Source organism: Porites lutea, chromosome 7, assembly GCF_958299795.1.
Source record: "Porites lutea chromosome 7, jaPorLute2.1, whole genome shotgun sequence".
Lineage (NCBI taxonomy): Eukaryota > Metazoa > Cnidaria > Anthozoa > Scleractinia > Poritidae > Porites > Porites lutea.
Window position 1 is genome coordinate 19,276,818 of NC_133207.1, and position 15,079 is coordinate 19,291,896.

The 15,079-nt window shown below is 39.9% G+C and overlaps 2 protein-coding genes across 2 annotated transcripts in view; both read left to right on the plus strand.

The window, feature by feature from the left end:
* Nucleotides 1-14,208, plus strand: part of LOC140944236 (lactadherin-like) — a 15,335-nt gene extending 1,127 nt beyond the window's left edge. Inside the window, exons 2-6 of the mRNA XM_073393366.1 lie at nucleotides 7,224-7,338; nucleotides 9,937-10,268; nucleotides 10,636-10,774; nucleotides 12,249-12,583; nucleotides 13,982-14,208. Of these exons, the coding sequence (XP_073249467.1) occupies nucleotides 7,224-7,338; nucleotides 9,937-10,268; nucleotides 10,636-10,774; nucleotides 12,249-12,583; nucleotides 13,982-14,140 (1,080 nt within the window). The 3' untranslated portion in view covers nucleotides 14,141-14,208. The remainder of the gene's footprint in view (nucleotides 1-7,223; nucleotides 7,339-9,936; nucleotides 10,269-10,635; nucleotides 10,775-12,248; nucleotides 12,584-13,981) is intronic.
* On the plus strand, nucleotides 7,435-9,566 carry LOC140943279 (coagulation factor IX-like). The gene is made up of 3 exons (XM_073392352.1): nucleotides 7,435-7,537; nucleotides 7,875-7,988; nucleotides 9,433-9,566. Exons 1-3 carry the CDS (start codon nucleotides 7,435-7,437, stop codon nucleotides 9,564-9,566), a joined length of 351 nt encoding a protein of 116 aa, XP_073248453.1.
* Nucleotides 14,209-15,079: the final 871 nt, after the last annotated feature.

The window sequence follows — 15,079 nt, forward strand, 5'->3', positions numbered from 1 at the left end:
TAGTGGGGAAATTTAACTCTTCACACCTATATTAAAGTGCGACTCGCGCCACCATTCTAACAATTGTGACAAAGGAAGACCGTCAACATAATTTATTCAAAGTTATTGAAGACCGCACAAACGTATGCGGCTAATTTGTTTTAACCGGCAAAAATCAATTTATTCAAGCATTTTAAGGACAAAGGCGTGCTGCACAATCAGTCACCCTGGTATGTCATAATTCCCAACTGTTTGACTAAACAGACCAGACAAAAATATAAATTTTCCCTTAAAAATGCAGCTAAAAAAAAAAAATTGTAATCAAAGATTTCGCCGATCATCGCTGGTCATTTCCGCAGGTTTTGCTGGTGTAACAAATATGATGATCAGGAAAAAGAATCCCATGTTTATGAGGGATAATTCTAGCGCCACTCAGTGAGTAGTATACTATGTTGAAAATTAACCTCGTTGGTGCCTTCCATTGCCTTCCGTATGCCTTCCCTTTATTAATATGCATAAGCCTATGACGTCACCTCGGAAAGAAGTGTCTTCCTGCATACTAATTTGGATTAGGTTTACTAATGAGCGTCACTCTACTACAATAGGAACAATAGGCTTGCCTAGACTTGCCCGGGCTCTTTTAACCCTGATTGGATAGTAAACAATCTATTATGTGTTCAACATAAAAGCGCGCTCTCCGTTCAGCATTTTATTATTGTCACAAACTCCAGTAAATAATATTTTTGAGCGGATAGCTTCCAAACATACTAGTCAACGGTCCGAAAACAGCACTCGACTTAAAACTATTCACTGTGACCAAAGATAAATATTTTTATTCTACAAAACCATTGATTCTGTTTTGTCAATATAATTCAACCTTCAAACGTTTCTAGACTGTGGTATCGAGCGTTAACCATTAACAGGTTGGCCTTTTTCCTTTTAGACCTGTATCATACGAAACAAAACGAACGCAAGCGAACTGTATTTTATTATTCATCGCAAACTAATTTAATATACACTGAGCCAACATGAACGCTTGTCGCATAAATTATCCACGGGAATCAACTCAATTATATAGAAACAATAGCGTGAATGCGCTTGGGTGAACATCTTAAAAGCTTTTATTTCTTCAAATCTTACAAAGCAAAAATACATTTATTGTAGTAACTCAACAACTTTAGAAAAAGGATTACAACAATAGATGAATAGACAGAGTTCCGGCTTAGTCTTCGGGAACAGTTTGTTTGACAAACAATCGATTGAGTAAGAATTTCCGCTTATCGATGGCAAGTTCTGTCGATTCCAGCCAGTCATATCCTTCTGTGTCTTTGAGATCTTGGCGGGTTTCCATCACTTTTCGGAATGTCGGATCTTTCTTCATTGCATGCATCCACTGTAAAAAATCTAAGAACACTTTTCTCAATTCCTTTCTATATACTGGAAGCAAAGCATTTTCAGCTTTAATGCGGGCCACTTCAGGCGAGTCTCCGTTTTGTTCATACTCGTTGATCAGAGCTTCGAGCTGGGCTTCGTGGCGATTACAAACTTCATTTTGAATGCGTGACCAAGGATCTACATGCTCCTCCTCCTCCTCTTCGGAAGAGTCCATTTCTTCGCTAGATTGAGAACTTTGAGATGATTGTTCGCTTTCTTGTGAGCTTTCAATATCGTCGTCATCATGTTCAAAATTTCCATATCCTTTTTGAACGAAATGATTATAATTGCTGAACATTGTGATCCGAACTGCACGAGGTTTAAGAACTGACTGAATCAGAAACAGCGGCTTACTTCTTTTATAGCTATCGATGGAGGCACGGCTGCAAAGCACAACGGAACTCTATGAACTTTCATTGTACCCCTCCTGTACCCCTGCTGTACCCCTCCTGTACCCTTCCTGTACCCCTACTGTACCCCTCCTGTACCCATCCTGTACCCCTACTGTACCCTTCCTGTACCCCTCCTGTACCCCTCCTGTACCCTTCCTGTACCCCTACTGTACCCTTCCTGTACCCCTACTGTACCCCTCCTGTACCCCTCCTGTACCCTTCCTGTACCCCTACTGTACCCTTCCTGTACCCCTACTGTACCCTTCCTGTACCCTTCCTGTACCCCTCCTGTACCCCTACTGTACCCTTCCTGACCCCTCCTGTACCCCTGAATTCTCTTAAGTACTCCCCACCATTGTAAAATAACTATATATTAAATGATTCTGTTAACTGTGAGTCATTTTTCATAAGCAGTCATGCCTCGAACGTTTCCTCGAATTTGTCCACTATGTGGCAAACCTGGTGTGTCCAACTTGAGTTCTCATCTTGAAATTGTCCATGACTTAACCGGGCTAAGACGAACACGACTCTTAAAAGAGGCTAAGGTTTCTTGGGAATCAAAAAGAGAATATATTTCTACAAGCGTCGACTTACCTCGTTGTTCATCTAGTTCCACGAGAAAAATATGTGAGCCAAGAAAAAGAAGAAGACCAGTAAACGAAACGCCGAAAACTTCTTCTACTGCGAAGAAGGTAAAGCTTTCCCATGATGTTTCCTTGGCAACCGAGCCTTATCCAGATTTTATGTTTCGCCATAAGTTCTCACTCCTTGTGGTTGGACCAAGTCAATCAGGGAAAACAGTTTTCGTAGAACAGATTCTAACGAGAGATCGTATTGTCTACGAAACCAACAAGCCCCGTCGCATTTTATGGTATTACAGTCAGTGGCAAGATAGATACGAAGCTTTGAAATCAGCGATCGGGAAAGACATTAAATTTTTTCGTGGCCTTCCCACATTTCAAGAAGATCTGCGAGAAATTGACCCAAAATACAACAACGTTATCATCTTTGATGATCTAATGGCAGAAGCGATCGAAAGCCCCATCGTTTCTCGGTTGTTTACCCAAGGTCGCCATAGAAATGCCAGCGTCATACTGCTCCTTCAGAATATGTTCCCCAAGGGAAAATTTAACACCGATATCAGTCGGAATGCACAGTACATGGCTCTTTTCCGAAGTCTTAGCGATCGGAAACAAATCGGAATTGTTGCTGAGCGTATGTTTAATAAGAATCGCCAACGATTCATGACAGCTTATTATCATGAAACAGAGAGGCCTTACGGTTACATCTTTGTAGATAATAAACCCGACACGGCGGTAAATAAGCAGGTGTTGAGCGACATCTTTGGCTCTTGTCGAGTTTACCCAAGTATCAACAAAACCTTAAAACCAGAGGGAGAGGTGGAATCGATCCCCCCAAAGGATCTTATTGTGCCCCCGAAATATGCTGAAGCTAAATCATCTACGCGTAAACCGAAACCGTTTGATCTGAATTGGTGTGGGATGACCTGGCCCGCCTTGCAGAATTATTTACACGGAGCGCCCTATCTCAAAGCTATTCCAGAAGGGTTTGGCCTTTGCGAGATGCACACGAGCACTCGAAATGCTGTTAACCCTTATACCCCCACAGTCATGTTTGCATCTGAAAATTACTGGCCCGTCAAAATAAAACATTATTCCAACGGCAAAGTGAAAGTGGATTTATATACACGAAGACGAACCAAGTGTCCAAGCATTTGTTCAAGAAACGAAAGCAATCTAAAGAGCTAGAGGGAGGGACACTTTCTAGGCTTTGAACATTTGCTCACCATATTGTAATCCTTTTTCTAAAGTTGTTGAGTTACTACAATAGATGATGACGACGATATTGAAAGCTCACAAGAAAGCGAACAATCATCTCAAAGTTCTCAATCTAGCGAAGAAATGGACTCTTCCGAAGAGGAGGAGGAGGAGCATGTAGATCCTTGGTCACGCATTCAAAATGAAGTTTGTAATCGCCACGAAGCCCAGCTCGAAGCTCTGATCAACGAGTATGAACAAAACGGAGACTCGCCTGAAGTGGCCCGCATTAAAGCTGAAAATGCTTTGCTTCCAGTATATAGAAAGGAATTGAGAAAAGTGTTCTTAGATTTTTTACAGTGGATGCATGCAATGAAGAAAGATCCGACATTCCGAAAAGTGATGGAAACCCGCCAAGATCTCAAAGACACAGAAGGATATGACTGGCTGGAATCGACAGAACTTGCCATCGATAAGCGGAAATTCTTACTCAATCGATTGTTTGTCAAACAAACTGTTCCCGAAGACTAAGCCGGAACTCTGTCTATTCATCTATTGTTGTAATCCTTTTTCTAAAGTTGTTGAGTTACTACAATAAATGTATTTTTGCTTTGTAAGATTTGAAGAAATAAAAGCTTTTAAGATGTTCACCCAAGCGCATTCACGCTATTGTTTCTATATAATTGAGTTGATTCCCGTGGATAATTTATGCGACAAGCGTTCATGTTGGCTCAGTGTATATTAAATTAGTTTGCGATGAATAATAAAATACAGTTCGCTTGCGTTCGTTTTGTTTCGTATGATACAGGTCTAAAAGGAAAAAGGCCAACCTGTTAATGGTTAACGCTCGATACCACAGTCTAGAAACGTTTGAAGGTTGAATTATATTGACAAAACAGAATCAATGGTTTTGTAGAATAAAAATATTTATCTTTGGTCACAGTGAATAGTTTTAAGTCGAGTGCTGTTTTCGGACCGTTGACTAGTATGTTTGGAAGCTATCCGCTCAAAAATATTATTTACTGGAGTTTGTGACAATAATAAAATGCTGAACGGAGAGCGCGCTTTTATGTTGAACACATAATAGATTGTTTACTATCCAATCAGGGTTAAAAGAGCCCGGGCAAGTCTAGGCAAGCCTATTGTTCCTATTGTAGTAGAGTGACGCTCATTAGTAAACCTAATCCAAATTAGTATGCAGGAAGACACTTCTTTCCGAGGTGACGTCATAGGCTTATGCATATTAATAAAGGGAAGGCATACGGAAGGCAATGGAAGGCACCAACGAGGTTAATTTTCAACATAGTATACTACTTCAGTGCCAATACAAACTCATGACTACCTCATGGAAGAACTAGAAGAAAGGCAGCTGAGAGTAAGACCTGCAAACTCGGCACATATAGAAAAAAGACAGCCTACCTATTAAAAGAAAGCTGAAGACAAGCATTGATCCTTTTAATCCCGATGCAAAAAGGTGACATTGATGTACTGGGAAGTCATTGTTATAAGTTAGTTATTACTGGCCAAGATGAAGCCGTGCCTGTAGAGAATTCCCCAGGATTGAAGATAATTAAAGAGCCGACCTCAAGATCGGGCCTCAAGACAAACCACGAAGCAGACACAATCGTCACAGCACAAGAAATATAATTAGCACTGGAAGAGAAGAACAAAGCAAATGACACAGACATGTCTATGTTCTGCTGCAGCTGTACCATTACCTTGAAAGAGGGCTAAACATCCCCATGGTGATGCAGTCAACTAAGAAAGGCAGAGCCGAAAGATGTAGACATAACTGTTACGGTAAAAAGCTTTGCCAGTCCAATACCCCACATGTAACGAGCCCATGCACTTCCAAGGTGTAACACTGGCCATCTCCAACTGTATCGCCCATCGGGTAAAAGGTTAAAAATTCTTCAGTGAGGGAAATTCAGCTGAAGTCTCCTTGGCAATAAAACTGCTGACTTTTACGATGTATTTCTCCAGTCCACAGTTTTTGCTTTGGCATGCTACAAAGTGCATGACTCAGTAACTGATATAACTACATGACATTTGGAAAGTTTGGAAAACAAAGAAAGGAAGCAAAAAAGCAGCTAAAACTATACCCAAACTGTGCACTTAGTCTGCAACAAATGAACCTTACAAAACGAAACTCAAAAAAGTACACTACCGTACGGGATTTTAGGCAGCATTTGGAAGTATCGAATGCAGATGTCAGCTTGCGTACTTGCACCGTTCGTGCCGCAGGCATGCGACCTTAGTTTTACATGTTGATTGTTTGTAGCCTGCGTTTCAAGTGTTTCCACCCAAGTTTGTCGTGAAAGTTGGGACGAGAGCAACTCTCAATTTTCGACAAACTTGTGCGGAAACGCTTGCTACGCAGGCTACAAACAATCGTATGTCCGGCATGAAACAAAACCCCTGAGTCTACCAGTGCTGCATCTGAAGGCGCACCTTACAGCCAGACTATGAACCCACGGATTATGGCTGGACCGAAGAAAGGATGAGGTATCTGAGTCTCTACAGCCCGTCACTCTCCCTGCTCCGCCAGCAGCAGTTTCACATCCGCAACTCATCAGATGTTTTAGTTCTTTGGAGAGTTCATGCCAAGTCCAAGGGCAGAGGGGGCAAGAGAGGCAGGTGGTATGCAAGTACGATGGTTTGCATGTCTGTAAAGGTGGTGCTGCACGAGGCAACGAACATTAACGAGCAAGTCAATTTGGAGACCGCTGTGCGACTGCACCGGCTTTGGTTCTAACAGTGGCACACTGAAGTTATTTTGCCCTCAGAGTGAAAAAGAAACCAGCGTTGCCTAAAGCGGCGTGTAAGATGTTCAAGAAAGGGGGGTATTCCTTTTTTTTAAAATTTTTACTATTAGTAACCTAAACAAAATGGACCACTTTTTTTATTTTGGCTTTTATTAATTTTGAAGCAAAACAAGCGGGAAAATCAGTCCTGTTGATGAATTATGAAAATTTTTATTGTATTTATATCCTATAACAATTTCGTAAGGATAAATATATTTGGAAGTGAAGGATCTTTTTTAACACCTACTGGCATCTCATTGACGAATAAGCTTCATCCTAGTCAAATTCACCACATTTAATATGCGGTTTCAGATCAATTAAAAAAATCAAATTCCCCAAGACTGCACGACTGACAATTGTTAAAAATGTCAGTAAAAGATACTATGCTTTAAAGTGAACCCATCTTCCTCGTCCTAGTCTGCCGGACTATTGGTTTTGGTGAATAATTTTTAACTGTCTGTTGTTGACTCGGAGACTTTTCATGCTTAAACTTGAATATCCCAGGTCTAATGACCATCATTACCCTGCAAATGAAAACATCGAGAACAAGTGCAAATCAAACCTGATATGCTCTTTTTAGGAGCTTTTTTATTTTTAAAGAAAACAATGAGCTAAAAGTTGAAGACTAGAAAGAAATGACATTATAATGAGAGAAAAAAGTGTGGATGAAATATAATGCCTACATTTACAGAAAAAGGAAAGTTATTTGAATTGTAATTCCTTAAGTAACTTTGTCGCCGAGTCCTTGCCAGTGAGGATGTTTGTAGTACGTACTTCCTGGATGTTAAATGGATATCACATGCAAAGTAACGTTCAATGAACATGTTTTTTTTTAGACTCCATGTTCAAGTAACCCATGCAAGAACTCAGGAAGTTGTTTTCCAAATTATGAAGAGCATAATTACGGTTGTATCTGCGCCCCAGGCTATACAGACTCCTATTGCACGACAGGTTAGTAAAACAGCACACCATTCTATTTTAGTTTAACCCAATTGACTCGTCATCCCATGAAAAAAGTTACATTTTTAAAAAGCAGCTGATATCGGAATGCAGTATATACGAAAAATAAAAAAATCGGTAAATGAAATATCTTATTTAATCAATAATGAAAACAATCCACTGCCCTTCTTTACTGCACATTTAAAAATCGGTAAATTTAAGTAAAGAGATCTTTAGAAAATCAACATTCTTCATAAATTTCTGTAAAGCAAGCTTACGTTATAATAACCATGCGAGATGAACAGCTTTATACTGTTAATATTTTCAAGGTAATACTTACTATTCAAAAGTGAAAAAGAATAAACGCCCTTTTTTTGCCTAGTTCGAACCGTCGAATGTTTTGGACGTCGTTGAATGGCTCAGTTATCTTACTTGACCGAAATTCTAAATTTCAAGCTGCATTAGAGATGCAATTAACCTTAGAATTTGAGAATGAGGGTTTTATTTCCATAAATTAACGGCACTGTGCTTCTTTTAATGCCTTTCAGATATCAATGAATGCTTAAGTCAACCCTGTTTGAATGGTGCGACATGCATCGATCAGGTTAATAACTATAGTTGCTCCTGTCAGGCGGGATACCAAGGAAGGAACTGCCAAACAGGTTAGCTTTTTTAAAATGGCTTTAAGTCGAAGGACATAGAACAAAATGCCGGGAACCATACCGGATACTCCTTCTGTTCACGCACAAGAACAGTGATTTCGGTGCGATTTCAGTAACGGAGCGACCTCTGATTGGAGCGTCACATATGGGATAGGTTATGTGCCACACGCAGAACAAGTATTAGGGACGTAGTTGAAAATAATAAGTAGGACCGAGGACTGGAACCTACTGACACAAAAGCAAATATTTAGGAGTGAAGACTGGGAGCAAATGCACCAAGCCCTCTCGGCCAACCGCTCCGGCGGAATGTTCTATAAGTTTAAACGACTTGCCCCAGCCCCGGGTCGTTGCTGTTCATGCTTTACTGGATAGCTTTTCATGTTAACACGTAAAACTATCCGGTACAACGTAAACAAAGCTTAGCATGACCATATCACTAGATTTTTTTTAAAGCATGTACCAGAACTATAGTTTAGTATTTCCACTCCATTTCAAGTTATCACTAGTTCACGTGACGTGGTCTGCAATAACAGACGCCGCTGTGTGCATGACAGCTACTCGTAAATAATCATGGCTTTAAAATGTCCAGTTTCCCTGTCATACAATCTACGTTTTGTTCCACACCTATATATGAGTATGAATATGTAGAAATCTGGACAGTACTAACAACTAGATATAGATTTGACCTTTTTGATTGGCAACTTCCCTACGTTTCAACCAATCGGCCATAGCCCACGTTCATTTCCTTTCCAAAGTTTTCCCTTTTAAATGAAAACAATGGAAAACTAAAGAAAGTGAGATTTAGTATACAGCTAACCTCTACTAAAAAATTGCGCTTCACCTTAAACTCTGTACACCGGTTAGAGAGCGTACAACGGTAGCTATTCTTAGCTTAATCGAGGCTCTATTTCTTAACTTTTCTTCCTTCTAAATGAGTTTCTCTTATTTTCATGGTCTCTTACTGTATATACATTTGTAGCAAAGAAGTAATTAGAAATACATGAGTGTGTAAAGCGCATTATAATGTCTAAGGAGATTCAGGCGGATGAGCTTTGTTGCTTACCCTACGTACATCCCCTTCCCCCTCCCTCCCCCTCCCTCCCCAAGTCCAAAATAGCTCTCAGTCTGAACAGGATTGACCTATTTTGTTACTTAATGGTTAGAGTATTTCGGACATTGTAACTTGCATGAGAAGTTTGGGTTGATAAAACATTGCCTCTTTCGAACCGTTGAGTGTTTATAACGTTGTGAATGGTTCCGTTGCCTCAGTGAACCCAATGCAAGAATTTATGAAGTTCTTAAAATCATTCCTTGTAAACAAAATGGTTTAAGTAAACTTCAGAAACTTTCATTCCAAATTTTAAACCGCATGTCAGATGCAATCCCGTTGGATTTGGCAGTGGGTATTTTTCACTACTCTCTAACGTGTTTCTATGCCTTTCAGATATCGATGAGTGTTTAGGTCAACCCTGTTTGAATAGTGCGACATGTATCGATCAGGTTAATGACTATAACTGCTTCTGTCAGACGGGTTACAGAGGAAGAAACTGCCACACAGGTTTGTCAATAGGCTGTTAGTCGAAGCACATTGAAAAACTTCATTTCACGGTGCCGGGAAATACAGTCAAACCCCGTTGGTGAATCCGGACACCGAGGGAGCCATAGAGAGACTCTAGAGAGGGTCCGTTTTAACAGGTGTCCGTTAGTCTCCATGTAAGGGATTTCTTTCCCCAGGGAAAAAGCAAACTGTTCCGTAATAATGAGGTGTCCGCATTAAGCGGGTGCCCGTAAAGCGGGCTTTGACTGTATAACGAAACTGATCAAATTTATAACACAACACAAAGAGTTCAAAATATCGTTGGCACTATGAGTTATCACACTGAATGCGCTCTGTGTCGATCAAGGTTAATAGTATAAGCGCACGAAACTTACTTTTTTTCCTGTCTAGCTTGCTTGGCTCCCTTAGGAATGGAAAACGGTAAAATAACGTCAGTGCAGCTGACCGCGTCATCTCAGTGGGATGGGAACCATTCCCCTGACCGCGCAAGGCTGAATATTCCAGCGATCGGCAATTACAGAGGTGCGTGGGCAGTAGCACCTGATCAGTTGAACCAAAATCAGTGGATACTGGTTGACCTGCGAATCAAGACACGCATCACGTACGTAGCTACTCAAGGGAGGGCGGACGATGTGCAGTGGATAAAGAAATATACATTGCAATTTGGCGACGATGGAAGTTCATTCGAGGTTTTTAAGCAGGAGGGTGAGAACGTCGACAAGGTAGGATAAAAAAAGTGACAAGAGAGGACAAAGGGTCAGAAAACTGATACCCAATTATGTTTTATGGCTGGCTCCTCTCAAGGTTTTTGGCGACAAAGATCATGCAAGGAATTCACATTGATATGACTTTTTCGGCTTTGAGTTTTTCAGAAGTTGAAATCTTTGCCGGGTAATGATATCACAAATTTGCCGCCAGTGCTTAGTCTTATTATTGTAAGACGTCCAATAACGAAAGACCTTCATCTCTTTCTTCTTTCCGATTTTTCTGGAAAGACTGAAAGAGACTCTGTATGCAATGTACAAGCCAAATTATTAGAATTTTTTACCTGTGAACTAGAGGCAACTTTAGCTCTGTCTTGTTCTTCAGGTGTTTCTTGGCAACTCTGACAGCGGGACAGTTGTGACACATGTTCTTATTCCACCAATCAAAGCACGATACGTCAGGCTTATACCAGTAGAATGGCACAATTACATATCCTTAAGGATGGAGCTGTATGGTTGTTTAGGTACATTACTCTTTCATGATCAAGTCTTGGGGATAAGCGCGAGCATGACCTAGGAGACAAGTGAAAACCAAAAGGCAAAAGTAGAAAAGATCCTGTACACCGCACTCGGATAGAGCTATTTATCTTGTATGTTTTGCTTTCCCAATAGAGGTCCCAGCTTTGTCTCTTCATGGATTATGAGTTCATATGCAAGTGAATAAGACGAAATTTGAAGAAACAGTTCTCTAGAGTAATTATCACATGACCTGTATTTAGGAAAACAAAACATATAAGCTAAAGAGATCTATTATGAGGGTCGCTACCCAATGTACAAATACAGGACTTTGAACAACGACATAAAGACAATTGTATTTTCCAAGGTGTGATAAACTATCAATAATGGGCTTTGGTCGGATTTTACTAAACAACACTAACAAACTCAAAATCGTCCATCCAACGTTTTTAAGATTCACACACGTTTTTATAGCAAAAGACGTGACGGATTTCACGCAATAGTACGGTAACTTAAGCACGAACCAGGCACTCTTTTGGATTTATATTGGTTACAGACGCTTTGAAAATAGAAGAAAATCTTGATGACAATGTCGCTTTGAGGATCACGTCCCCTTTCTCTTACTACGTTCAGTAAAAATGCGCTGTTTCGTCCAAAACGCAGTTTTGTATAACATGCGAGTTGTGTTGTGAAAGATCCCTGGAAAGAATGAATCACTGCAAAAACCCGAACTTCATTCCTTGTGCTACGGTTGCTGCAACAAAGTGTTGCGACACATGTTCTTCAATTCAGCCAGGAGATGTTACATCTGACAACGAAATTATGCAAGGAGCACGGGTACAGGCCTGCACATTTTCTAAGACATTCTGCATGCTGTACAGTAGACACCGGCTAATCAGAACCAACATTTTTTGAGGTCTGGGGTAGATATTGGCAATTTAGGCTTAGTAGGTTCTTAATTAGGTTCTTAATTTATATGAAGGAGATATGGATGTTGACTACCAGGAAAAATAAGGAAACTTGAGTTTGGTCCTTACATACACAGTATTTATTCAGAACTGTTCATTGCAAATCTTCTTTATGGAAGGTCCCATTAAGACAATTACAATCTGTTCTTTTAATAAACCTTTTTTCGTTGTAGGAATTACAGTAATACTGCTGTTTGTAATTATAGTTTAGTGCAGTATCTTCTTGTAATAAGTCAAACTCCTTGGTTAAAATGTTTATCTTAATTTACCTGTAACCTAAATATAAGAACCTGCTTGACTTTGTTTGGCTAAACAGGTTCTTATATTTTGGGGTATTAAGGTGCCAAATGTCTGTCAGGTTCTTAAACCAGCGATTCTTATTAGCGGGTGTTTACTGTATAAAAAACGTATCAGTGTAGGTAAGGATTTATGGGTTTTAGGGTACACATACACTCTTTCATAATTGGGTCATCGAGGTTGATTATTTTTTTATTATTATTATTTTTATCTTAAGAAGAGATACAAGCCCTTGGAATGGAGAGCGGCGCTATAGCTGACTCACAACTAACTGCGTCTTCAGAATATAATGCTTACCATTCAACGAAACGATCGAGATTACATACAAAGGAAATATCAGCGCTGGCGAGAGGTGCATGGGTGAGTTTGACGAACGATGCAAACCAATGGCTTCAGATAGATGTTGGTAAAGTCCTAAATGTAACACACATAGCTACACAGGGAAGAAATACCTACTCCCCTTTTCAATATGTAGCAAAGTACAAGGTTCAGTATAGCAACGATGGACAGACGTTCCAGTTTTACAAGAGAGAGGGACAGCCTTCCGATGAGGTAAGAAACTTCGGTTCTTTTTTTTTTCCACGAGGTTAAAGTGGTGGTTGAAGCAGTTCTACAGCCTGTAGAGGAAGGGCGGGGAATGCTCGCTTGGACAACCTCAGTGGCATAGGTGGCGCCAGAAGGGTAAGGGGCTTCATAAGGTATGCCGTACAGCCCACGGGAATTTTCCAGGGACCCCTTCCATAGGTTTTTCAGCTAATATCCAACACTGAACTTGAACCCTTGAACTAGAGTCAAAACTGATTTCCCCTGAAATTGTCCTATTCTTTCGCTGTTATTTTACCCTCAACAGCTCGAAATTTCCACTAACTCGAATTATAATTCCCTTCAGATCATTTTCATTCTTAAACCTCCAATCCAATAGTGTACTGAGTGCAGCTGTTAGTGAATCATCGAAGCGCCGAAAACTAAATATAATACAGTCAAAACCTCCACTAACGGCCACCTCTCCACAACGGCCACTTCTGTTTTGTTCCGGCGGACAGTCCACACCATTGACTCTTGTTTTTTAAACCTCTCTACAACGGTAACCGCCACTAAAGCGTGTCCCCAACTGCCAAAATAACCTCTCGACAACGGCCAACAGCTGACTGATGAAAAAGTCATGAAATTTGATGATAAATCACGCCAACTGTATTTTGATTGTGTTCCATTTATACTCATGTATACTGCTACAATTAAGGATAAATTGTCCACAATACTTATAGCGAATGTTGCGAAACTTGCTCGTTTTGTCACATTAACATTTTGATTCAAAATATTTTTCAAGTTTTTGCGTGTATTTTATCCATATACATTATATATGATTGATTACCATTATGGGATACAGTAAGTATAAACTGAGCACATGTTATATGACCTCCCCATAACGGCAACCTTTCCACAAAGGCCACTTTCTTCTGTCCCCAAGGTGGCCGTTGAAGAGATCTTCGATTGTAATTGTAAACAACGGTACCTCATTGTAAATACCCCCCAATATGAATGTGACTTTGATACAGAACACCACCCCGAGGACTATACTTCTCTACTCTTTTCAAGAATAAGCGTACTTTAACGTTCCACAGAATTTATTATATGACCAAAAGTCGTGAGAAAAACCAATGGCTGTAAGCCTTTTTAAGAGAAGATTGGAAAGTCTAACCGTTTGCAGATGTAATTACAAAAGCAACACTTCCTCCTCGGATATAAAAACAAGCCCTTAAGTGTTGGTCTGGCCGGGGGTTGAACCTGCGGCCTCCCGCTCAGCAGACGGGCGCTCATTTAATAGAGCTAGCCTATCTCCTGATACCCACAAACCGACCACCGATATATCGAAGTTTCCAAGATTTTTCATTAAGGTCAGTTATAGGGAGTCAACTATACCTTAATTTTGACGCTTGCTCTGTTCTTTAGGTTTTTACTGCAAACTTTGACCGCGACACCATCGTTTATCAGCATCTCAGTCCAGTAATCACAGCACGATACTTGCGAATAAGGCCAATGGAGTGGGTGAATTTTATCTCAATGAGGATAGAGCTCTATTCATATCAAGGTATGTATATGATTGACTAATACCATGTAACATTCGGCCTTTAAAACTAAATTTCTCCAATCTCATTCTCATCTCAGCTCTTTTTTGTAAGAGATACACCTGGATATAACATCACTGACGTGTTTTCCTTTTCCAAACTTTAACAGCTCATGAAACCATTGCGTAAGGGCGGCATGGGGTCACTAAAAAATAATATTCTTATCAAAATCAATTAAATGTTGATCTGATCAATTGCAGAAGAATGAGATATGTCATTGAACTGAACTTCACAAATGCATCATTCTTATCTGCTGACGATGGAAACAGCTCCAGCATTGAGGAGGACACAATAGAACCCCTTGTAATCGCACAAGTGTCCTCGGAGGGTGAAGATGCAGTGTGGCACGTGGTTGAAACCGGCTTATGGGACAGCCTCCTCCTTAGGCGCTTCTCTTTTTTTTTTATAAGAATGTTGTTTTTCCGGCCCAGGCTGAATATTCTTAGTTTTCTGCCGATTTTAGGCTGAAAATTTTCTTGTATTATTCTTAAATTATAGCTTATGACATTTCCGTTTTAGAATTTATTGGGGTATATGTATATGTATTACATGTACCGTTCATCGAACTGTCATTAGCGTTGAACATAGCTAGTGCAGGTTTTTTCGTTTTGTTGGCTAGTTTCGCCGTTCTGAGAAAGGAATAATTTTATACGGTTAAGTTAAAAACATAAAATTGTATTGTATTTACAGATGTTTCAACACACAAAATTATATCTATCCTTTTCAAAATCTCAGCCTTGGCTTTATTCTTAAAATTTCGCAAATTTCAGCCTGGATATTCTTATAAAATATATTCTTATAAAAAAAAAGAGTGTATTTGTTCATCAACTAAAGTTAAGTTAACGCCTTTAGGTCAGTGTTCACGTCAACGACGGTGTATAATTTAACTTCGGTTAATAACAATACATCAATAATAGATGTA